The sequence below is a fragment of the Hemiscyllium ocellatum genome, chromosome 16, assembly GCF_020745735.1.
Source record: "Hemiscyllium ocellatum isolate sHemOce1 chromosome 16, sHemOce1.pat.X.cur, whole genome shotgun sequence".
NCBI lineage: Eukaryota > Metazoa > Chordata > Chondrichthyes > Orectolobiformes > Hemiscylliidae > Hemiscyllium > Hemiscyllium ocellatum.
In genome coordinates this window covers 48430203-48456712 of record NC_083416.1, presented here as the reverse complement: position 1 = coordinate 48456712, position 26510 = coordinate 48430203, and the positions used below count along the sequence as shown (strand labels likewise).

Genomic DNA, 26510 nt, shown 5'->3' with positions numbered 1-26510 from the left:
TTTCATTGGTTAGTATTATTCACCTTGTGTTAAGTTGGGCAAAAAAACCCATTTTGCAGAATTGAGATGACCACCATAGAATCATAGAATCCCAACAGTGCAGAAACTGGCTCTTCAGCCCAACGAGCCAACACCGACCCTCCTCAGAGTAACCCACCCAAACCCATTCCCCTACCCTATTATCCTATATTTACCCCTGACTAATGCCCTAACCTTCCCATCCCTGAACACTATTGGAAATTTAACATGACCAATTTTCCTAACCAACACATCTTTGGAATGTGGGAGGAAACCGGAGCACCTGGAGGAAACCCACGCAGAAATTGGGAGAATGTGCAAACTCCACACAAACTGTCACTCTAGGCTGGAATCAGTGCTAACCACCAACTGTAATGGAATAGGTCTTGTTGACTTCAACCCCAATAAGTTTTATTGAATTCAAATTCCACCATATGCTCTGGTGGAATTTGAACCCAGGTCTCCAGAACATTACCTGGGCCTTTGGATTAACAGTCCACTGATAATACCACTCAACCATTGCTTCCCCTATGAAGTCATTGATAAACTGCAGAATGTTAATACTTTTCTAATGTGTGTTTCACCTCCACTATTTTACTTACTGAAGATTTTTTTTAAAGAAAATGCAAAATATACCATCATAAAGGCGAAAATTCAGAAATTATGTCGGAGGTAATATATCTCCCAGAATGATATACTTCCATCCATCAATTTTAATCCTTTATTCCAGTTTAAGGCCCATAACCTTATAAGCTACACAGTTTCAAGTGCTCATCTTGAGGGTTTCTGCCCCTAACATCTTTCAGGCAGTGAGTTCCAGATACAAACAATGAAAGTATTGTTCATTAAATCCCATTTTAAGTTATATGTTACATACCTGAAGCTGTACCCCCTGGTTTTTGACCTCTGTATTATTGGAAAAGGTTTTTCCTCATCTACCCATCTGTGCCCCTCAAAACTTCAATCAGGCCCCCCAAGCCTTGTTTACTTCAAGGAAAACAAACGCAACCTATTTAATCTATCTTCATCGTGAAATGCTCCAGCCCAGGCAATAGTCTGGTGAATCTTTTCTGCACCTTTTCAACTGTAATCACATCCTTCCAATAGTGTGGCCAAAACTGCCCACAGTATTCCAGCTATGGCCTAACTATCCTTATGTATGCAGCTCCATCATAACTTCCTTGCTCTTGTACAATGCCATTGTTAAGGTTAGTGGCTCATTTGACGGAGTTCAGTCATGAATGCTCAATGGGTTTGTTTGAGATGTTCTGCACATTTTTGTAATACATACATAATGCACACATTTAGCACCACGCCTGCAAAATGGGAGAATCTAGTTCATACATATTTCTCTGATTATACCTCTAAATATCGGGTTGCTGCCGTGCTGATCGTCCAAAATTCTTCAAAGTCAAAGAGGATATTCAATCCAGCAACTAGACCTGCAGCAAGAGGAGAAAGTGGTGTTTATTTGCTGATAATTGACCTGTATAACATCCTCATTAGTTGTGTTGGCTTTTTGTATACTTGCTCTTTTCATAAGCTCTGAACAGTGCAATTGGAGTCTAATCGCACATTTGTCTGATGCATATGGAGCTTAATGTTTTTAAAATGTTCGAACAATGAATTATCCTTGTAAAAGCTGGGAATCAAGTGGTTCATATATTCTAGAATATTCTGAAACTCCATTGTGAGCATTGTGTGAACATCTGTCATAATGTTCATGGAGAACATGTTATTGATGTGCTGAAGCTCAAAAAATCTACATGATACTGTAGTGCAGAACCTTTTCAAGTAAAGAGTCCAACACTTTTATCTACAGTCTGGGAGCTACATTTGTATTCACGTGCTGTGGGCCTGAACTTTTCAGTTCATGGCAGGAATCTGGGGTGGCATTCTGTCAACAGCAGCCAATTAACAAGCTGATCAAGCACCCACCCTGAGAGCTGTACACCAATCAAAGGATTGGCAGTTCTCCAACCTTGACAGCCCCCAATCCGAATCGTGTCAAGGCCCCCCTCAAAGACATGGAAATATTTTTTTTAGATTACTTACAGTGTGGAAATAGGCCCTTTGGCCCAATAAGTCCACACCGACCCGCTGAAGCACACCCAACCAGACCCATTCCCCTACATTTACCCCTGCCCCTAACACTCAAATTTAGCATGGCCAATTCACCTAACCTGCACATTTTTGGACTGTGGGAGGAAACCCACGCAAACACGGGGAGAATGTGCAAACTCCACACAGTCAGTCGCCTGAGGCAGGAATTGAACCCAGGTCTCTGGTGCTGTGAAGCAGCAGTGCTAACCACTGTGCCAACGTGCCGCCCTGAGGCTAGGCAGGTGGATCCTGGCAAATGAGGTTGTTGACATATTCATGACTAATTTGCATTGGGGACCATTCCTGCCAACGTGGAGCAAGTATCTGTGGGCCACTGCCAATTGAAGAGGACCCCACTGGAAACCAGTCAAATGCCTACTTTGTTGACCAGTCTCCTCACATGGCACTGAGCTTTCACAACATTTACAAATGCTTGTGACATGAGCCACTGACCTTAATTGGTCTACTTAGCAACCTAATGGCTGCCCAGTGCAGGCTTTGCTGCTAAGATTTTCCCTACTTACAATTTGACAGGGTAGCAGGGAGACATGGGCTCCAGCCCTGATACCTTCTCCTGTTACATAGGGTAGGCCATATATTCCAAGGTAAAGATCAAATGAAACAGCAGATTTTTTTCAGCTGTTCGGAACAAACAAAGTATTGGTCGAACCTAAAGTAACTCCACAGAGGCCATTCACTTGTCACCAAGTCACCTTTTATTTACACATGAGCAGTCCTTCACTTTAGTACTGCCTCTTCAGAGTCAGCTATCTGAGTGTCAGTTTTTCTGACACTGCCAACCAGGGCTCTGTCATTGATCCAAATTAGCAGCTCCAATCAGGGAACTCATATTCTATGAGATCCAGTTGGCAGACCCCATTACAATCACTACAACTCCACTTTGTGAAAGAATGCCAGCTTTGCGTATAAATCCTCTAATATTAGGGATTGGGTATTTATCCAGCAGGAGAAAGTGAGGCTTGCAGATGCTGGAGATCAGTGTCGAGAGTGTGTTGCTGGAAAAGCACAGCAGGTCAAGTGGCATCTGAGGAGCAGGAGAATAGATGTTGCAAGCTAAAGCCCTTCAACAGGAAGTGTCGATTCTCCTACTGCTTGGATGCTGCCTGACCGGCTGTGTTTTTCCAGCATCACACTCTCGACTATCTATCCAGCAGTTTAATTTTTGTTTAAAATCCCCACAAAGGCAAATTGACCCATCAGGCTTCCAAATCAGTACGACTGGGGGAGCCCATTCCACAAACTGGACTGGTTAGATGCTTCCTTTACTTTCCAGCTTCTGAATTCTGCCTCTACTTTTGCCTGTAATTGGCACTGGGTGGGTCTTGTAGAATTATGAAATTGCTTTGCCGACATGTAAAGTGGCCATGGCTCCTCTGATAATCCCTAGAACTTCCTGAGAAACGTATGGGTGATTAATTAGGACTTCACTCAGGCAGCCATTTTCTATTAGAAAGGCGTGAATCTCTCACAACCAATTTTGCCCCATCAAACTCGGGCACAAGCCTTTTACTACAATCAATGGTAACTGAACCAACTGCTTTTCATAAGAGAGCGGAACTGAAGTTTTACCCTTAATCTACAAAGGTTCCCTGATATAAGTCCTCAGTCTAGCCAAGGTCTTTTGGAAACTTAAGGGTTGGAGTCCAGAGCAAATTTGTTAAAAATTGATTCTGCAATCACTAAGACATCCACACCAGAATCGACCTCCATTAGATCTAGGTGACCATTTAAGTAGACATTTATGTTGATTGGTTCTGATTTGGATATTGCTGAGCAATTTAGCTGTTCTAAACCAGATGTTGATGCAATTTCAAGGGTGTGCTCTCTCTTGGACACCAACCTATGAGTTTTCTTCCTCAATTTACATATGATGGGATTATTTTGCTGTCTCAAGTCCGCACACAGGCAGCAACTGCAATGTTTTGCTGGCTACAATTCTGAAGTACAGTTTGGCTGAAGTTTGGTTTGGTTTCGAGGTTTTGCTGTGGGCTGACCTAAAGTCCCTCTGATCAGGGTATGCCCTGAGTGAGGCTATGCATTGCCTGCACTCAAGTGGTGTCCCCCAAACTCAGTCAGAATGGCAAGGGTGTTCACATCCATTAGAATGTCCTGCAATTCATATGCTCCACTTGCCATCTTTTCCAATGATAAAACCAGCTGAATTGCCTGTTTGAAATCCAGTTCGACTTCAGATAGATTACGTCAGCATGATTACGTCATTAATCCCACACACCAAATGGTCTCATAACAACTTATTAAAGTTTAAACGAAAGTCAGTCTTCATAACCTGGTCAAAAATCCCAATACAAGTTTCTCCAGTTCTCAAATTGCTGAGTGAAAACCATAGTGCCTCTGAAATAGAAGAGGCTTAAGGCTGTAATATTCCTTAACTATGCCCATTAATTCATGAAAGGTTTTAGTATCTGCTGCCTCAGGGACAATTAGGCTCCTAATAATGGAAAAAAGCTACAGCTCCACAGGCTGTCAGGAGAATTACTCATTGCTTTATTTTTGCCACAATGTTGTTTGCCTGGAAAAAAAACATTCTTTCCACATCCTGGGCCCAGTCCTCGATGGCAGAGTTGAACAAGTCAAGCTTCCCAAACAAAGGCATGACGTGAGAAATGCTGACACTAATTCAAAGACAACTGTTGCAAATGGGTTTCCTCAGGAACATGCTTTTCTCTCATCACCACAGAAATAATTCCACAGTGGGTGGTATCCTGTCACCAAGTTACCTTTCGTTTATGCATGAATAATCCTTAACTGTAGTACTGCCCCATTCAGAATTAACTATCACAGTGTCAGTATCTCTGACATTCCCCTTTTTACCTGTCAGCCAGAGCTCCCTAATTGGACCAAATCACAGCCCCAATTACGTTCAGTGAGGTCCAGCTGGCTGACCTCATTACAATCACTACAGCATCCAATCAGTCTGTATTTGAAAAGCTCATGACACAGTGTATGATATAAGATATCATTCTACAATCGGACAACATTTGCTACATAATCCTGACTGCGCAAAGAATTATGTTGTTAACCAATTTATGATTGATGGTCAAGCTTGCAGTATAGTACAGTTGTATTTGCTAAAAACTACATACATTATTATAAAGTGCTCAATACTTTGGTGACAGGAAGAACAGAGTCCCTGTTTTAACTCAACAAAATAAAAGACAGCTATTCACTGGTTCATTTCCCAAGCCAATGCCCGGACCAATGACTAAGGCTTTTAAACAAAGCTTGGCAGTTAACTGTCAGATATCATGAACTGTTGCATTCTCCATGGAAGTGCCTCTACCAAGCAGAGTCTACTTGTCAACCAATTAAACAGTATCAATGATGTTTTCCTTTTACTTTGGTATTATTTGCAAATTGTCCGAATGAAAACTAGACAAAAAGATTCAACAGAATGTCTCCTTTTCAGCAGTATTCAAATCATTTATGTTTTGAAAGAAGACTTTTAAGAAATATATTCTCTTCATTACCCAATTAATGCCTAATGAATTGTTTTGCAGGTTCATAATTCATGTTGTTATACTTTATATGTTATGTAGGAATTTATTGAAAACTTAGGAAACAAAGCCTTTCAGGTCTCATCTTTCCTTTTCCTGTTCTTGTGCCTTGCTTCATTTCCCCTCAATCCTTCACTTGTTTATATTGCTAGTTCTTCCTCTTCTTTCCCTCAACAATTTAAGAATGTATAGCTAATACACCACAAATGATTACCTAATTGTTTTTTTTTTGTTGGAACATTCTTTAAGTTTTAAGCTACATAGCTCCAGTAGTGAACTTGGAGGTGAGAGTAGGGCATTTAATTGGATTGGAGCTGGGGACTGATCTGCCTCCACTGAACTATCTGGTGGATTGGAAGGCTCAAGGATGACTTTCCTGCCTGGATGACATTTGGAGCCCCTATACAGGCAATGAATGCCCAAATCAAGGCCTCATTTCAATGGATATTGGAGTTGCCATTTAGAATGCTTGAAAAGCAAGCCTTTGTTGGGTTTGTCATATGCTTCCTCATTGTCTGGCACTACCAATCCTGGTTGTAATAGCATTGGGAAGTTTGGTAGAGAGGAGAGGAGAGAAATCATCCTGGAGACCCTTTAGCCTGATGCTACTCTTCTCTCCCATGACCCCCACTTACAACTATCATTGTACCCACCCTCAACTTTAGCTTCTCATTCCACTGTCCTGTGATGGGTACATCCAACAGCTCCATTTCTGACTGGCTGGCAATTCTTTTGAAAGGAACTAAATTTCCAACGCGTACTTGATATAATGAGCCTTCCTCGAAATGTGATATGGGGCTCTTAGAAAAGCTGGGAAGAGGATTGAAGAACAGCCAGATTTGAATAAATTATGAAAGATGTACATTGTAAAGCTTTCCAAACCAACTGGTATGTTAAAATAGCCTCTTTAAAATTACTTAAGGTATCAAAAATTCTGAGGTATGTTCATATAATTGTACAATTTTGGAAACTACAATTAACTTGAGATTCTGTTAAATAATCTTTAATTCAAGATACTGAAATATACGATAGACATGTCACGTTTCTAACAATCAATTTATAAGTATCCATTTACAGATACCATTTTTCAATTGGTAATCTTGATTTTGCTAATTTAGCTAAATAATTATCTTAACTCTATATTTCTTTAATGGCTTTCTTACTTAAATTTTGAAGAACACGTTTCTATGAAGATTAAATAGAGCAAGTTCATTTGAAATTGAAAGATTTTTAATTTGCAGTAAGATGGGGGAAAGATTTTTTTTCCATTTGCTTAGTGAGCAATGATGTGTGAGAATTTAATTTTCTGGTCAATGCATAAATATATTCTGACAATAGTCAGTGTTGATCTGCAGTGATGGGTTTCTAAAGCTGGTAGGATATCTTTGAGTATCTTTTTTATAAATTAATGCGATGAAAATATTTAGCTGCTTTGAATTCATAGCAGCATTGCAAGAATAGCAGAACTAGTGCAGTTACTAGTTTCAATGTTGAAAAAGTCTTTCACACAATATGATCAACATCCTAGCTCTCAGTTTTTCTTTTTAACATATGTTGCAAATTGACAGATACTTAAAGTAGCCAATCAGTTCATTCCTGGCTTAAAAAAAAAACTTATGAAGTGCAAATTACAGAATCCTACAGAAACCATTTTACAAATGTTTTGTCCTGTCGGTCAGTTTTAGCTGTGGCTAAGAATCACTTCACAAAACACTTCAGTGCTCTCTGATTCACTTCAAAAGAGTCATATGTGTGTTACTCCACCTTTGGCTCACATATCAAAATTAATATTTGAACCCTGTCTCCTTGTATCAACTGCAGAATGCTAACAATTCCAAGACAATAGAAAAGGTATACTTTTTTTAACTACTGGAACAAAAGAACAGGAAATGAAATACATTTACACAATACCTTTCAAGTTTTGGGACATCCCAATGTGCTTTACAACACATCAAGTATTCCGAAATGCCACTGCAACATAAGGAAGCCTCTGCAAGCTACTGTGTTCCCGTAGTTGGAAATACATGAAATGCTAAACATGAAATGTCAGAATCCTAACAACCAGCACACAGAAACTTCCACTCAGCTATTTGAGCTGGAGTTGAAATGGGCAGACAGGTGAACAGCCAGTGTTCGAACTAACAAGCTTCTTTTAGAATATTTTTGAGCAGAGGATTTGGCCATTTACATAATGACAGGTCAATAATATAATAGTCATTTAATACTGTTTCAGTTGATTTATTAATTTGAAACACACATTGGTGCCGATGTGAATATTTCAAGATAAATAAAGGACTAAAATTCTTAATTTACAGACTCCATGTTACATTGCCAAGCAAGTGAAGAGCTTAACCTGATAACAAACCTATTTCTTTTCAGATAATATTGCCTTTCTTATTTTACTTAGCCATTTAAATATGTTTTATCCCTTCGTAATTTATCATTTACTTAATCTTTCTTAATGTTCTGTTACAGTTTTTGCAGTTATTGTTTCTGAATACAGTTCAGTTCCCCTCCCTTGTCTCATCTTATTTTGTTTCTCTGAGCTAAGTTGCATTTGTAAGATGCGTGATTTATATATATATTTTACCATCATTTATTTTTCAGTTTGAATGTTTGAATTTGAACTAGTTGCTTGTGGTTTACATGTCTAAAGGGGTTTAATGATTTCTGTAGCCATGGTGGGTTTTTTTTTTAAAACAGTCTGAGAAACAGAATTTCAGGAAGTTGTTTATATCAGTCAAGTTTACGAGTAAACAAATATAAAGGATGTAGTGCTTTAAGCACTCAGATGTAAGATCCTGAGTATTTTGGAGGCTAGGGGGAAATACCATAATTTGATTTTGTTTTAGTTTCACTTTGGACACTTATGCAGGATTCTTAGTTGAAGCTGGATATGTAAAGTAGTTGTTCCTTAGAAAGAGATGATAGTTTAGAATTGTTATAAATCAGTTACCTTAGTGTAAGAAGTTTAGTTTAAAAGTTCCAGATCAAAAGTGTTTGGCTAAAACCTGAAAAGAGGTTGTTGAAGCTGAGAAAGTGTAAGCTTAGTTTTGTTATTAATCCAGGAAGAAGCTGTCAGATTCTCACAACTGGAAATTGAAACCATAGATAAATCAAATCCTACATGGACTAGAGAATGGCATTCTCACTGATGTTGTGATTGATTTAATGGGATGTTGGAATTAATGGGATGGTGTTTTGCCACCTGTTTTAAAATCCTTAAATTCTTGCTACATGTAAATAGTTTGGTGTATTCTACTTATCTTCATTTCTTCAATGTAATAAACTTCTATTTTATTGTTAAACTAAAGCTGCAATATTATGTGTTTTAAGTTTCAGTAAGAGACCACTTAGTTAAAAACCAAAGAAATACACAATATGATCTACAAAGGCAGACTTAAGCCTGGGATTTGACTTTTTTCTGTAATAACCAAAGCTGGGATCATAGCAAAGGGGAAAATTGCATTTCAGGTTATTTCTTTTCTTATTTTGTGTTCTCTTCCAGAAAATTGTGTTAAACAGAACTAGTGGCCAGGAGTGGGAAGGTTGGTGTCTCAGCACTATGGTCAACATCTCTCCTATCCAAGCTACTCTGACAAAATTGGCTCTGGTTTGAAGGAGAAATTTCTTGCCTGTAGACACTTTCAAATCTTGTGGCATTCTGCATGCTCCATCAATATTTGAATGCATGTGAAGAATATCAAGTAATTACGTGATTTATTAGTTCTTTTGAGGACACCCCTCTCCCTTGCTTTTGAAAATGATGGAACAGCTTCCAGTCATATAGGAGGTCTCTTGGGAAAGAAGGATGATTCCTGATATATCAACGCTCTGTAGTTGGGTGATCGTTTGCAGGGATTACAAATTAAGCCTCTTTGCTGACTGCAAATTGTAATTTCTTTAATAATTGCGACATTCTCACTGTAGTTTGTAAAAACCCAAACTATACACATCCCAGCTCTCATGAAATATCCTTCCCTTTTCTGATTACTATTGAACATTGGAGGTCTGGATTAATTTCTTTAGCCGAAGAATGATTAATCTGTGGAATTCATTGCTATAAAAGGCTGTGGAGATCAGTTTATTGAGTGTATCTAAGACAGATATAGATAAGTTCTTGATTGGCAAGGGGATCAAGGGTTATGTGGAGAAGGCAGAAGAACGGGGCTGAGAAATATATCAGCCATGATGGAATGGCAGAGCAGACTTGCTGGGCCAAATGGCTTAATTCTACTCCCATACCTTACGGTCTTGTGGTCCAAGTGACAATTCTTGTATTCACATTTCAAGCAATGCAAACAGTGAGACACATCGCAGAAGGCATACTTATCACGTTACAGATGTATACATTTTCCGAGCATAACCAGCTAATGAGACATGAAGGAAGATGAAGAAAGCAAACAGATGAAATAATGGAACAGGTCTCCAAAATGGTTCATGTACAAACCATTTATATATAATCAGTGGGATAAATCAGTGGGAGCGGGAACTTTTAGCCAATTTTATTTCTCTTGGTGCTTGGTCAAATATTTTTAAAAATACTTTGTCCACTTAATTCCATTTGAAATCTCGCTGTTTTAACCAGTGATTTTAAACAGTAAATCAGGTTACATTTAAATGTGGTATTTACTTCTTAGTAGTTCTTCAAGTGGCTGAATTTGAACTGCTTTCTCACCCCTTGTTTCTGGCAGTATAGGTAGGATATTGGTGCTGTGCCAGATACTGCCTTGGAAATGGAAACTTGATAGACATGTAACAATGGCAGGATGCCTACTCTAAGAAATATGGTCATAATGTTACTGATCCTAGCAACATCAATGCTGTACAGAGCATTTTCCGTTGATTTAAAAAAAAGTTCTCCAAACCGTGTCAATGGGTTGCATGGTGGTGCAGTGTTTAGCACTGCTGCCTGACAGCACCAGGGACCCAGGTTCAATTCCAGCCTCGGGCAACTGTCTGTGTGGAATTTGCACATTCTCCCTGTGTCTGTGTGGATTTTCTCCGGGTGCTCCGGTTTTTTCCCACAGTCCAAAGATGTGCAGGTTAGGTGAATTGGCCATGCTCAATTGTCCATAGTGTGAGGTGCATTAGTCAGAGAGAAATGTGTCTGGGTGGGTTATTGTTTGGAGGGTTGGTGTGGACTTGTTGGGCCGAAAGGCCTGTTTCCACACTGTAGGGAACCTAACCTAAAAAAAACAGAGAAGCATTGGAAGAATAAGGAGAACTAATACAAGCTAAATGGCACAACTTGAAAAAGGGGTACCAGACCAAACAAACCTGAGAGAATGTGGTCAAGTCTTTCACATTAGCAAGACAATTTGAGAAGATGGATAAGAAAGCATACAGCAATTCTGGCTATAATGGACTGAGGTGAGTTCAGAAGAAAGGAGATTATGTTAACCCTTTTAGAGTATCAATTAGTCCCAACCTAAAATGGTGTAGCCAATTCTGGACATCAGCCTTCAGGAAAGATATCAGTACCTTAGAGAAGTTGCAGATTTATTAGAATGTTATGAGGGATGAAAAGCATAGTTATTCTCCCCATGTCTGTCTTTCCTCCAGGTGCTCCAGTTTCCTCCCACAGTCCAAAGATGTATGACCCAGTTGAATTGGCCATGTTAAATTGCCCATTGTGTTAGGTCCATGAGTCAGAGGGAAATGGATCTAGGTGGGTTACTCTTCGGAGGGTCGGTGTGGACTTGTTGGGCCGAAGGGCCTGTTTCCACACTGTAGGGAATCTAATCTAATCTAATATGGAAAGACTAGAGAAAGAGAAGGTTAGAAAGTGGATTTTATTGAGCTAGCAAAAGCCTGTTGGGCTTTGATGAGAGTAAATAAAGAGAAATGGTTTCAGACGAGTTGATGACCAGATCACACAGACGTGATGTAATCAGGAGAGGAACCAGGGCTGATATGCAAAACTGCAACAGGAAAGTGAGTTATTGTAATCCAGAATGCAATGTCTGAAAGAATGATTGATATAGATTCATGACTTCTAAAAAAAGTTCAATAAATACTGAAAGAAGAAAAAAGGTTTTCTGAGAAACAGTGGGGAGGTGGGACGAATTTGGATTGCTCTTTCAACGAGTCATTCCAGGTATGTTGGGCTGAATGATGTCCTATATTTTATAATTTTATAATACATAATACCTGCATCTGTTCTAATATTGTAACACTTTCTTTTTCCTTTGTTTTGTTTTGCTTACCTATACAGGAAGTGGAGGTTTGTACTTTTTTTGAACTTCATATCTATTTGATTTTTGATAGGCACTGCAGTATATGATGCCCTCACAATTTTCTGGGAGTTCGTTTTTTTTTAAAATACACAGGATACTTAATGCACTCATGAGAACATTATAAATTACCTCTTTTAACATTGAATATTGCCATGCAATTTTGAAATTTTTTTGAAGAAGAGTCTTATTACTTTAAGTGTGACACTGATTGTATATGTGCTGCTTACATTGGTGCTGTTGTCATGTTCAATTATCTTTTACACTGCACCATGTAGTTTAGGATTGAATCTATGATGAAGAGTGATGCATGTGATGAGCTAGAACTATACTGCTCACTACTCAGACACAAGGTAAGCAAACTTTAGTGCACGTGTGTTCACGTCATCTACTGCCGATATCCTGTGATAGTTTGATAGAGATTTTTTAAAATTCATTTGTGGGTTGGGAGTGTTGCTGGTTAGGCCAGAATTTATTGCCCAAACTTTAAGTCCTGATGGCAGTTAAGAGTCAACCACATTACTGTGGGTCTGGAATGACATGTAGGCCAGACCAGGTCAGGAAAGCAGTTTCCTTCCCGAAAGGACATCATTTGGATTCTTCAACTCTTGGTGTGATGCAGATGAGAGTGATTATTTAAATCAACTAACAGTACCCCCTCTGCCCTTGGAACATGTGCTGTAGAGTTAACAGAGCACTTTCACTTGTGCTGTCAGTGGGCCATCGCCTAACTTCCTAAGCAGTTCAGGAAAAGTATTAGATTGTTCAACTAATGAATGAATGGTACAATCCACCAGCAGTGAAGGGAGAAAGATTTTTGGAAGATGGAGTCATAGAGTCATACAGCACAGAAACAGACCCTTCGGTCCAACTATAATCCCAAACTAAGCTAGTCCTATCTGCCTGCACTTGTCTAAACATTTTTTGTTCATGTACTTACCTAAATTTCTTTTAAATGTTGTAACTGTACCCGCAATCGTCACTTCTCCTGGAAGTTCATGCCACACGAACGTTTGCTGAATGTTTCTTCTTGTGTTCCTTGACCCGTGAATGTGGGACCTCAGATAGTGTGGGAGCACAATACTGAGGACAGACTTGCAATTGCAGATTCAACACTCAGCCAAGCTTACAGTCATTTTACCACCCTCTCCCTTCCAAATGTACTGAATTATGTATACCATTTGATGTTGCCTCCTCACGATAGCTTTCAGCTCTGCTCTTTGGCAATTTTAGATGATTCCTAAATCTGTTTCAACAGTCTGCATTCTGTTGACAAAGCAAAAAGGTTTGTTAAGAGAGATCATTTTCAAAGCATCAAAGTTACATTCTACTTGGTCAATATCTATTTTAGTTGCTGCATTGAGCTTTGTAAACACTGGGACTGTGTACTCTTTGAATAGTAGCCAGTCAACTGCCTGTCATAGAGTCATAATGATACTCATAGTCATAATGAGTCAAACAGTATGGAAACCGCCCCTTCAATCCAACCATTCCATGCTGAACATAATACCAAACTAAACTAGTCTTATCGGCCTGCTACTGGCCCATTTCCCTCCAAACCTTTCCTTTCATGTATCTAGCCAAATGTCTTTTAAACGTTGTAATTGCACCCACAGCCACCACTTCCTTAGGAAGTTCATTCCACACTCAAACCACCCTCTGTGTAAAGAATTTGCCTCATGCATTTTTTAAATCTCTCTCCTCTCACCCTACTCTTGAAACTTCCCATCTTAGGCAAAAGGCATTCACCATCAATTCTATCTATTTCATTATCTCATAAACTTCTATCAGGACACTTCTCAACCTCCTATGTTCCAGTGAAACATGTCCCAGCCTATCCAATGTTCCTTTATAATGCTAACCTTCCATTTGTAGCAATATCCTGGTAAATCTATTCTGAACCTTCTCCAGCTTAAAGATTTCTTTCCTATAACTGGGCGTTCAGAACAAGACATAGAATTCCAGAAGAGAACTTACAAATGTCCTGTACAACCTCAACGTGACATCTTGGACTTGAAACATTGACTCTGTCCCTGGATATTGCCAGACCTGTTAAATTTCACCAGTAATTTCTGTTTTTGTTTCAGAATCTCCAGCATCTGCATTTCTTTGTTTTAATTTATTGTTTTATTCTTAGTTCCTCAAAATGCAATAATGGGAACATTTTTTAACAAAAGAATTATAATACTGCTTTAACATTTCATAGATTCTATATTGTTTAATGTAAGGAATCAGTGAACCATAAGTTTTAATAAGTTGTAATGTTGGAGAACTGGCCACTTTGTTTTTACATATAAATGTCATTTTTCAGGAGGCCCATCTGCCTGCTTTAGTCATTGACCTTTCCTCGATTTCAGGTGATATCTACTCGGGTTCGCAAGTTCCTGCCATGGGTCCTCATATGAATTAACAGGCCAATTCCTGACCCACAGTTCTTAGCCACAGAAGGTCAAGCTGTCCCATGAGGTAGTGGCATCCAGATTGCAGGAATTGCTTCAATTTTTTTTTTCCTTCTCTACCACTGCTCTGCCTCATTATTAAGATGTTGTGACTCAAAATGTTATGCCATTTAATGGGCAAGTTGAACCATTGGGGCAAGCTCCTCCCAGTTATTAGTGTCGATACTGTCACACTTTAAGGAGAGCTTCAGAGTGCTTCCTTTATCTTCTCGAACATTGACCATCTATTTATTTATCTGTTTCTTCATTATATTATCACTTGTACCTAGATACAGTGAAAAGTGGATAATGTCACAATGTTACAGCACCATCTTGAATTACAAAATAAGTTACTTAACAATTTGCATAAATGGTAAAATGTTGAACAAATTAGTATTGAATTAATATTACTAAAACTGAAACAGTTCATCTTCACCTCTCTGTGGACTTCACCCTCTCTCTGAAAATTGGAAAATATTTGAGAGTTTGAAAAGGAGAGCCTGGTAATGAAGATGCTTTTTTTGCCATCCAGCGTTCAATGTGTCAAAATTGATTTGTTTTTAGGAGTTTTGCCTGAACACTTGTGGAGCCAGTTACAAGAAGCACTGCAGCATTTATTTGAAATCCCTTCCATTCAATACTGAGAGTGTGGCAGGAGCTGAATGATGATATTACTTGATCACTTTTTGTCTGTTACTGATACACAGTCCAGATCTCACTGCTGTACAGGAGTGTAGTGCCAACAACTACTCTGTGCAGTAGGGCTATTGTTGACATGTAAAGGACTTGGTTGTTAACAGTTGCCTGTTGTAGTTTGACAAAGATGAGCACAGCTCCATTGGTGTGTCTTCTCATCATCAGTGGCCTCTGCAAGAGGTGGCTGCTGGGATGTCATAAATGCTCAACATAGCCCCGAGTATCTCTCAGAAAATGTTTACGGGGTGCTGGAATATTTGGTTGACCAAGTGTGGGTTGATATGAGTTTTGTCAACATTCAAGAACAGGCCAAGTCTTTTGAATGCAGAATTGAAAAAAAATTGAGGGACTTGCAAATCAAATGAGCAATTACCCTCCAGTTATCTCCATTCCAATGGTCACGTATATCTATAATGTTCAACTTAATTTTAGCATGTAGCTGACTAAGGTTAAAATATTTCCCATCTGTGCAATATTTAATACACCTTTGATCAAGTAAGTAGCTAATATAACAATCTCTGGGTGTACACTATCCTATTAGATGGACCGAACCACAAGAGATTCTGGATATAGTCAGGGAAAGTTGATTTGGGAGTGTTCAACATAGACTCTAACGACTTGACATCTCATGGCATTAGACTCAACATAGGCAAGGAATCCTCCTATTGATTATCAACTACCATACTTCCTCCAACTAACTAATAAGTACTCCTCCATTTTGAAGGCTACTTTGGAGATACATCAAAAGTGGCAAGGGCACAGAATATACTTGGAGGATTTCAAAGTAATTTAGTGATAGTATCACTCCTGATGAAGATGGTTGAGTCCTATAGGGCATTGCTGTTAGGCTAGGCCACTGTTAGGTGGTGAGAGAACCAACAAGAGGAAAAAAAAACTTCAACTCATTTATTTGTCACAGAAGTACCTCGTCATGACAGTAGCAATAGAAGGATCGATGGTAGGCCTTGTTGATATAAAGTCCGCCTTCACATCCAGGATATCCAGCATCGTGTTATTCAATGCTAACATTGTACTGATAGTTGTATTCATATCATTCAGAATTGGAAAGAATTCCTTGGACTTGCAGATTCTGTGATCACAACCCCACAGAGCCTCACGGTTTACTGGGTCAAATGTTTTGGTCAGATTGAAAAATGTAATGAAGAATTCTAGTTGGTGTTCTTGGCATTTTTTCATGGAATTGTTGCGCATCAAAGATGATATTTGAGGTTTCTCTGGAAGATCTAAATCTATACTCTGTATTTGGAAGGATATCCCCAGCTCGAAAAAGATTATTCAGGAGAATGGATTTCAGGATTTTTCATGCTGTGGACAAGAAGGAATCAGTTTGAGAATTTCCAAAGCAGTTTTTTCACCTTGTTGAAAATCATTCCTATTATCATATTCCTGACATTCCAGGGATTAATTATTTTTCTTCCCAAATGTATGAGTGTTGATATGAGCAAAATTCATTAACTGTGAAAACCTCAGCTGGATGACTGTCAGTATGACAGGCATTGTTATTTTTCATCTGTTTTATAGTTCTGCTCTCCAGCTGATGTTGGTTCACCCATAGATTCCACCACAAGGTACTGGGCAATAGCCTGAAGAGAGTCTGTTGTCACTTTAAATTCACAATGAAGGAATCACTCCAAATGTGTTTTTCCAGTATTGACAGATGATGTTGTCATTCTTAGCAAGCGAAGCACAATCCTGTGAGCAAAGTGGATACTGTTCATTTGTCTTTCATCAGTAAGTGGCCCTAATAACTGCAAAGAAGCCTTGCATATCATGATGGGAAGCATATAATTGGATCTCTTGGGCTTTCTCTTCCCACCACATGACATTAATCGTTTCGGTTTGTCTTTGTGCTTCAGACGTGAGATGCTGTGATGCTGCCTTCTTGGCTTGCAATCTTGGCTTATTTTCTCAAGCAATGAAAGCTGCTCATTTTTGTTTTTGGGAGGTCACCTCTTCCATCTTTGTTTCCATCAAGTCAGCCTTGTTGACAATAGCCTAGGCACAGGAGCCTGTTACTCCTGGCTTCATTTTTGATCCTCTTGTTCTGGGATTGAGTTGGATGTGTGCAGAGTTTCTAGATGATCCAGGAGTTGATATCCTTTGCCTCAGGATGCTTCCATGTGGTTTTACTTTCGTCTGCCCAGGAGAAGGTTTTGGTCTAAATCTTGAGTGACTGAGTGAGAATGTTGAGTGTTTGTTTGAACTAAACCATTCTTTGTCAAGAAGAGGCTATCATTTGTATTGGCTTTTTCCACCCTCTTTTCTTTCCTCATGGTTGTGTTCTAGGCGTTGGAGTGAAGGCCAACCCTGCTAGCAAAGTCCCTCAGAAGGATGATCTTTCCTCCTTTTGTAGTAGCAATGAAAATTGCATCAAGTTGAGGTAGGACAGTTCCTTAACATCTTCATCGGAGTTGAGGGTCAGTGAATAAGCACAGATAATGGTGACATATTGATTATGACTGAGTTGGTGGAGTGTTATGAGTCTTTCATTTATACAATTGAGGAGATCGGCAGTGTATCAAAGAGCCTATTCTAGATAGACAAGTCCATGGTGACAAAGTTTATTTATACAGTAAAAACTAGACCCCTTTTATGTCCCTTCAAGTGCCCCTTCCTAGGAAAGCAGATCTCACTGAGGGTACTGATATCATTATGGAGTATGGGTAGCTCATGCAATTATAGTTTCTTTTTCTTTCTAGACACTCTCCCATAAGGTTATCCATGAGTATTTTAACATTCAAGGTTCCAAATTTTAATGTTTTCTTTCTTTTACCACAAAGATGGTAACTCCACAGGAGAAAGTGGGGCAACCAATCTTTAGGGCACTTTTTCTAGTCCTTCCTATTTAGGTTGAGTGGATGGAATCCTCAAGAAGAAAGTCAGTCACAGATGCTGCTGCCCAAAGATAGCTCTCTCCAACCACTTCCATGTATCTGTCACCGCGGTGCAAATTTCTGACTAGAGACACCCAAGTTCACAGCCCCCACCGTCCCCATGGACAATTTACCATCACTGGACTCAGCAAATGGACCCTGTTAGAAAAATGTGAATGATTTTGTTTCAGGGGTGAAAACTTAGGCCACATTGCTCACACAAATTTGACTGATTGGTGTCAGTTTTCCGTGATATGGCCAAATTTGCCACTGCAACCTTCTTCCACTTGTGCAGCTGGTGAGACACATGCGGTGGAGCAATGAGCATTGTGGGCTATGGTGAGATTAAGGGAAGAATCTGACAAGAGATCCAGCAAGGTCTATCTCAACTCATGAGCTGCTCAGTGCATCTTTTCTGCTTTTGCCCAGCTAAGGATCAGTGAGTGGCCAATTAAGGGGGAATATAGTTTGTTAAATGCCTTGTTAATGGTCTAGCTTGCCTCATCAATATTTAGCTTCCTATCTTTCCAAATGCATGATACAAACTGGACATTGAGAATTCTTAACATGGAGGTCAGAGTGCGTGACTTCAGCTTGCCATTTCTTACAAAGGACCACCATATTGGATACGGGCCTCATTATCTCAGGACATGCTCCATTGGCATTGGCCACCCACATCCCATGACCATGTGATTGTACATCTGATATATGCTGGCATTTATGATTCCCATGGCACATCTCCAGTATGCTCACTCTGTACTTCAATGCTGCACCTTGGGCTGCACTGGCAACTCTCATTGTAATGCCACAGTAAGGAAACTGCTGTGAGGGACACACACCCAGCTCATGGGCTGCATCAGGCTGCTTCTTCGGCCTGTTCATTTCCTGTCATACTGACACAATAAGTCAAGAGCAGCCTCCATTGCTAGTTCAGGGACTTCTTCACCATCAGTCAGTCTCTCAGGGCAGTCGGCATCAAGGTCCTATCCTCATAAGGGGCAAGGAGCCAAATGTTGAACTATCAACCACCTGTCTTGACTCTTTCTGCCCAGCTGGGGACTGTCACCCACCCGGAATGAAAAAGAGACAGATATTAAGGGAGATGAATTTGGTGGCACAACTGTTACTTTGGATACCGATGGTGGGTTATCCTGAGCAAGTGAGTAGGCAGCGGGGTGAGCACGCAGGATTAGTGTCATTGGAGGTTGGGTGAGTGACAGTGAGTGTCGGAAGAATGGTAGAGCGTGAACCTTGTTGTGAGCTGAGTACAAAAGCAAAGATAGAGTAGGTGTGAGGAATTGGAGAAAATTTATGCTGGCATAGTGGAGCAGGATGTTGACTTGGTGTGATCCTGTGGGAAGTTGATGTCCCGCCTTTGCATCACCCTGTCCGCCATATCACCAGGTTGCAAAATGAGCACCAATTTCCCCTACCTGTTATGTCTAGGAGACATGTCAGGAACTGTACAAGTCTGCTTCAGACTAACACTGTTTGTCCCGGTGCACAGTGTGCTTTTAAAGTTGTTGCAGGTAAAGAGATGCAAGCCTTTTGTTGAATAAGCAGTGCTGTTCCAGAAAAGGCATGTGGTAAGATTTGACTAGAGCTGGGCACTGGACGCCATTGGGTTATGGGAGGTAGTTAATGAGGTGTATTTGGTAAGATATAGTAAGGAATCTCTGTATGGCAAGAATCCCTCCAATAAACTCAATGCAACTTGCCGTTAGCCACAACAATCTTTCTTCACTTGTTCTGCCATTGAGGACTTCTTCAATTTTGATGGGCCACAGCCCCTTGACCTTACCAGCTCCTGACTGCATCGCTGAAGGGATTATCAAAGCACACATGCCCTTCCATCACAGCAAGTGATAATCCACTCCTGTTTTAGTAGGCTAATGCTAAAGTGCAATCCACAGCTATTTAGAAGTTAATTAAGCCATAATGTAGACATGTTTTACTCATTTATACTGTCTGTCTTTTAAAGATCTTAAGACAATATGACAACATAAATTATTAGGAATTTATTGATTTTTAAATTTCTCTTTATTCTTTTAGGACGATTATTTCAGAAGCTGGAATCCCAGCAAGCCGTTTGATCAAGGTATGACTTCTTCAAATCCTAAAACACTGAAATCTATAGATTGTTGAGTTATATTAAGAAATGACCAGACAATATTGAATTGAGGTTTGAGCAGGAACATAATAACTTTTTTTTAAAAAATTAAGTTTACTTATCTCAGAAATATGAAAGGACTTGTACATGATTTTTAAAAGTACATTTTTTGCTTTCTTTCATTTAAAATAGCATTAGTTTTAAAAATATTATCTGTTCAAATGTAATTTAAATCTTCAAATTTTGCAAAGAAAAGGCATAAAAGTAACACTTCTTGGGTTTTTTGTATTACACAATGTAAATTGTTGTGTGAGTATGAACATTGAAGCAGCCTTTGAACTGTGCTGGAAGAATCTTCAATTAAATTGATTTTTGTGAAATCCGCAAGTATTTTATGAGCCTGGCAGTGTGTATAATTATCAGAATCAATATCTCTTATTTCTTTGTTGGTCACAGATACATTCACAGAGATACATAATTCTTGCAGATGTAGACCAATCATAGTGGTGGTTTTATTCTTTCTAAAACATGCGATTTGAAATGTAGTGCATGCAGAAAGACATTGTAAGTGAAATTATGAATACAATGAGCAAAATGATAGCAAACTAACAGATTTTTCTTTTAAATTGATTTTACTTCAATAGCCATGGCTTGTATCACGAGGACATTATCTAAGAATAGCTATAAAAAGATGAAAGGCTGACAACACAAATTCACTCTGTCACTTTTAAGTAAAGAGTGTTTAAGGAATACTCTAGTTTAGGAGGAGGAATTGTTGTGTACAGTTGGGCCTGGATTTAGTCCTTCCCTTGTGGTAACCACAGTGGGCCTGGATGTTATCTGGTGTCCTTGGTGGTCAACTCAACCTGATTCCACAGTGGCAAGCACATTGGTGTGTGTGACACAGGCTGATTCACTGGATCACATTGGCAGAGGTCAGCTCCAATGCTGGGAAACCTAATCTTTTGATGGTTCTGCAGAGCCATGCCATATTTAAAGGGCTACCAATTCAGTGTTTTTGTTGGAAATAGTGCATGTTTTTCTGAGAAAACTGTTCAGTTTAAATCTTCAAATGCATTTTAAAATTTCTAATACTCCTAATAAACATGAAACCTCAGGGAGATGATCCCTCTGCAATCACACTTTTCATGGCATCAATGGGTTCAACTGAGATCTGAAATATTGTGGAGTAGCCAGCGCTTCTCCTCCAGCGCTCGAAGATGAAGACATTAGAGATGATCTCCATTCTGCCGTGACCTCTGCAGTTCCACAGTCTTCCACATGTCTTGCTCTTCAGAATGCAGACCTGTGATGGCACTTTAAGGAATGGTCCCTCTACATCTTGGTGAATCGCTCCCCCTTTAGATTTTGGACCCAGTATTTTTGTATTCTGCATTTCCTGTCAGAGGCTCTGCCCCTCAGAATGTCAAGTTTCTATGCAAACAAAGCTTTCCAGAACAATCTATCAACCTGCAACTCAACCTCCTGGAAAACCAAAGGACCGTACCAGTGAATCATAAGTTGCCAACTAAGCTTTCAGTCATTGGGTATTGAAGTTACGTGTGACTTGAATAAACTTTATTAGATCAGGGAGGCACACCACATCAAATTTAAACCATAGACTAGTGGGCAATTAAGCATGTTTCTGAATTCCTGCCATTAGTGAATGAGTTACTTTATACCAACTCATTTAATCGTTTATGGTTTTCCCAATGCTTGAGGTTTGATTAATAGTTTTCTGCATAATTCTCCATGCCCACCCACCATGTGTGGCAGCATATAGCATAGGTGCAGAGTAGGTGTTACCAGCAGAATGTAGGTCAGCCAGAGGTCGGTTGGTTTAGTTGCCTTGATGGCTGGTTAGCAATGCAACTGGGACCAGCTTAAACTTCCATAACAACTGAGGCCACTATGAAGGTCCTGTCTTCTTGAGCTCTCTCCAAGTCTGATGTGTGGTGGACCACAGATTAAACCATCACCAGTCAGCTCTCTGTTTTTTTTTCTCTCTGTGTCTCTCTAGTGAGAGAACAGCTCTCTGGTCCTCTGGGATTATGGCGACTTTATCTATTAATCAACTCTAACTGAAAGCAGAAATTTGAAAGCAACATATATACACTTTCCACAAAATGGAAAGACAATAATAAACCAGAGTTTGTGGACTGAAGTTGTTATTCACAGTGCTGAGTCTAGAAAGCTGTAACCTGTCTACGTGGAAGCAGAATTTCTGTTCTTCCAGCTTGTTTCACGGCTGGGACAGAAACATGAGCACAGATGGATCAGCAAGTTTGAGAAGGAGAAAATTTTGCAGTTGGTCTTTATCATGGATGCAAACAACTGAGTAAAATAATTTGCTTTAATGTTGGTTTTGGAATAATACTGAGGTTTATGCTAAAATTGCCAATTTATTGGAACATTTAGTTAGATTATGTTTCAGTTAAAATAATTGAAAAATTAGTTGTAACATACTGTTATTGAATTCAATCAATTGGTCAATGTAACAAATAATCATGTGACTTGAAAATGAATGTAGGAATTGCAGCTTTGACAAACCATTATGGCAAGTACAAAATGCACAATTAATCATACTTTTTTTAAAAACTTCAATATGTTAGGAAAGGGATTAGTCTATGCAATTATATTCTGGTAAACTGAAAAGATAGGAAGTGGGAGGTGTAAGTGGATCCCAGGGATAAAACACTAGTCTGCAATGCTGCAATGTATAATTTGGTCCAGTCAATTGCAGAATTTGGAGGCAGACTTCATCTTCTTTACAACTGTTATGAGCAGATGAGAAAGGATCATTTGACACCCCTCTTTTTAATCACTTTTCAATCGGTTGCAACAGATATTTAATTTGTTTTAGCAAGCAATTATCACATTGAAATTAAAATGCGGTACCAGTCAAAATTAAGTAACCAATTACAAGGTTTTCTTGCATGAAAGAAAGGTGTTTTATTACCTACTATGACTACATTATGGTTTTAAGAAGTGTATTTTGTTCTGGTTTTTTTCATGAAAACAGGTTGAGATGGAGGCGCTCAAGCCAAAAATAAACAGATTGTGAGGCCTTGGGATTTTTTAAATGTTTGAACAATAGAAGCAAGTTGAAGAGGTGAGGTCAAGCTACCACGAACCAGGAGTTTAGATTAGATTTCTATCAGTGTGGAAACAGGCCCTTTGGCCCAACAAATCCGCACTTATCTTCCAAAGAGTAACCCACCCAGGCTCATTTCCCTACGTTTACCCCTAACTAATGCACCTAACACTATGGGCTTTTTTTTTAGCATGGCCAATTTGCCTGACTTGCACATCTTTTGGAATGTGGGAGGAAACCGGAGCACCCAAAGAAAACCCACGCAGACACTGGGAGAATGTGCAAACTCCACACTGGCAGTTACCCAAGGCTGGAATCGAACCTGGGTCCCTGGCACTGTGAGGCAGCAATTTTAGTTTAACTTTCAGTAGCTGTTGGGGTTTGAAAGGTGCTATACATTTCTCCCTACTGTAGCAAAATACTTGAGCTCTCTCTCTCTCTCTCTCTCTTTCTAAGTTTTCTCTTGATGTTCTTTCCTCATGGACTGGAGGACTGCACGTGAGACAATCTATTTTACTGAATTTGCCCTTGCCAAAGGTGTGCCTAAGGGACGCTGCTTTATTGAAACAGTTGCTATTTAGTTGCTAAGTAATCTATTATTCTATTAAGTTTTCCATTAGAGTTACATTATTCCAATTCTTCTTTCTTTTGTTTGCATTTTAATTGTAGTGTAAGAATGAAGTGTGTTTTGCTTCAAGCCTGATAGTTTGACCAACCGAATTGCACCTGGAATACAACACCTTCCACTTGTTGTTAAAAATAAGAAAAACTTGAAATCTAGGCTATCTTCTTAATATATTTTGAGGGAGTTTGATCTGGTCCTTAACATACTAACTAAAAAAAACAAAATGGGACATCAAACACAGATACTAAGTTTAATAATGAAGTAGTGTCTGGTGCAGACAAGAAGAATAAAGACTACTTAGCTTAGCTCTTAGAGTCCTGGTGTGTTAGATTTGTAACAGAAGATCAAAGATGTTTAATTGTTGACTAGTACTCTTGGAAGTAGTGATGTTTGTTCATATCTTCAGGTTATAGATGAATTGTGTTATAGATCAGACCAAACTCTTTCAAAACATGCCTGGACTCTTAACTTTTTCTTATGTTAAAGGCAAGTGCCAGGCATTGCATTCCAGATGCAATTCGATAAGTCAAACTATCAGGCTTGAAATAAAATACACTTTATATCAAAATACAGACAAAACAAAATAAAATAATTGGTTTAACTGTAACTCTATTGAAATACTTAACAAAATAATAAACTACTCATTATCTGTTCCAATATAGAAACATCCAACAAGTACACCTTGGCAAAGTCAGTAAAATAGATTGTCTCACATGTAATTCTAGAAGCAGGGAGAGACCACCAGTCTTTAACTGTAACAGAGAGAGGAAAAAGAGCTTCCATATCCAACTTCAAGGTCCCAGCAACTGCTATTGAAATCTAAACTAAATGTCCTGATTCTGTGGGAGCTTGATCCCACCCATTCTGACTGGTTCTGTTGTTCCAACTTTAAAAAAAAAAATCCCAAGGTCTTATGAGCTGTTTACTGTATTGGCTTTGAGCACCCCACTCGGTACCTCTGTCTCAACCTCTCCTCAGAAAGAAACCAGGACAAAATACATCTCACAAAGTCATTGTATTGTAAGAATTGTTGATCCCCCAGTTTGCTTTTTCATCGAAGCTGTCTTCCAAGATGTTCAGAGAAATAAGGGGAGAAAAGTATTTCCAGTTCTTGTTACAACATATAGATTTGTCTTCTTTCACTCTGTTGTTCAAAAGCAGCTGCTGTTTGTAATTCCCAAGTCTGCATTTATTGTCCTTCTAAGCTAGACAATTGAGGACAACCTGTGATGTTCTAGATGATCACTTATCATCCAAGGTTGAATCAGAAGAGGAAATGCAATTTACTTGACATTGACTCAATTTCTTGGATTCAATATCTGTTGGTAAAGTGGTAAATTTTGTGCGTGTGGTTTGTCCTTTTCTTCAAACCAGTTTAGACCATGAAATGGTTTCACAATTAAATGATGAAACTTAAAATCTGTCATGACACAATACAGAGACAGTTGTCCACGCATTGTAGCAATGCAGGAATAGCCCTCAGAGTTCAGACAATGTACGGCACTAACATTCTTCACCATTTAGACAATGCACTAAGTTCTCCAATGGTTACACAACACATAACATTCCCAAACATTTAAACAATGTACAGTGCGAACATTCTTCATTGTTTAGACAAAGTTTATTCTGATAATCTTGCCATTTCACAAAGTAGAGAACTAATAACAAAAGGATCCAAAACAGAAGAGTTGTAAAAGTTTCATAGAAGAATCATATTGGACTCTGTTCCTCTGATGCTGTCAAACCTGCAGTACTGAGTTTCTACAGTGCTTTCTGTTTATATTACAGTGCTAACACTGTCCACAGTCCAGAGAATGATGCACCTGACAATGCAACACAAACACTCCTGAGTTCAGATTTTAACTTCTTGCCTGCCTGAACACTAGCTTCACCTTGGTGGACAGAGTTAAAATTTCTTCTTGACTTTTAGCAGCACCAACAAGTTTGCTTTTTTTTATTGCTTGGCAGATTTCAAGGTATTTTAAATGGCAGTGTTTCGATTTCTTTCTTTTTAGGAGTAGGAAGGATATACAACAGTGATAACCAGTCTTCCTTTGTAAACTGACACCAGTTATCTTGGGAGATGTCGGGGGAGAAGAGAGTAGTTGATAATGTCAACCTTAATACCTTGGTGCAATCTTGGTTCGGGAGGGGGGTTGGATCAACTCACCAACAACACCACCTTACTTTTGTTGAATCTACCATTGATTTCAATGGAATAAAATTGGGCAATGGTCTACCCTATCAAGTTACTGCCCAGACAGTGTGATTGAACATTACAGAGATATAATGACAAGAGAAGTATCATTTGCATGGTAAGGCAGGTTTTGAAAAATTGTTCATGTAAATAAAGGATCGTTTCCATCTATATATCGATTTTATGTAGTGGAGCATCAGTATTACAGGTACAATTGGTGAGTCTTTCAGTAAAACAAATACTTTACCTCTGATGAAAAGCAAGATTGATAACCCTCTTCAAAGAAACTGGAATTTTATTTCCCTTTATTGTTTCGTGGGATGCGGTACGGTCAGCTTTTCTTATCCACCACTAATTGCCCTTGATTTGAGTGATTTGCTATGCCTTTCTGAGGGCAGTTAAGAATTAATTGCATTCCTGTGGGTCTGCAGTCACATGTAGGCCAGACTCTTTAAGGATGGATAATTTTCCTAAAGGGCCTTAGAGAAACAGATGGGTTTTACAACAATTAGCAGTTTTTTTCATGGGCATCATCACTGAGAATGGACATTTATTTCAGATTT

The 26510-nt window shown here is 39.1% G+C and overlaps 1 protein-coding gene across 1 annotated transcript in view; it reads left to right on the top strand.

Moving 5' to 3' along the window:
• The window catches only part of spock1 (SPARC (osteonectin), cwcv and kazal like domains proteoglycan 1), a 533327-nt gene that overhangs the window by 148271 nt on the left and 358546 nt on the right, over nucleotides 1-26510 (top strand). Inside the window, exon 3 of the mRNA XM_060836813.1 lies at nucleotides 19974-20019. Coding sequence (XP_060692796.1) covers nucleotides 19974-20019 — 46 coding nt within the window. The remainder of the gene's footprint in view (nucleotides 1-19973; nucleotides 20020-26510) is intronic.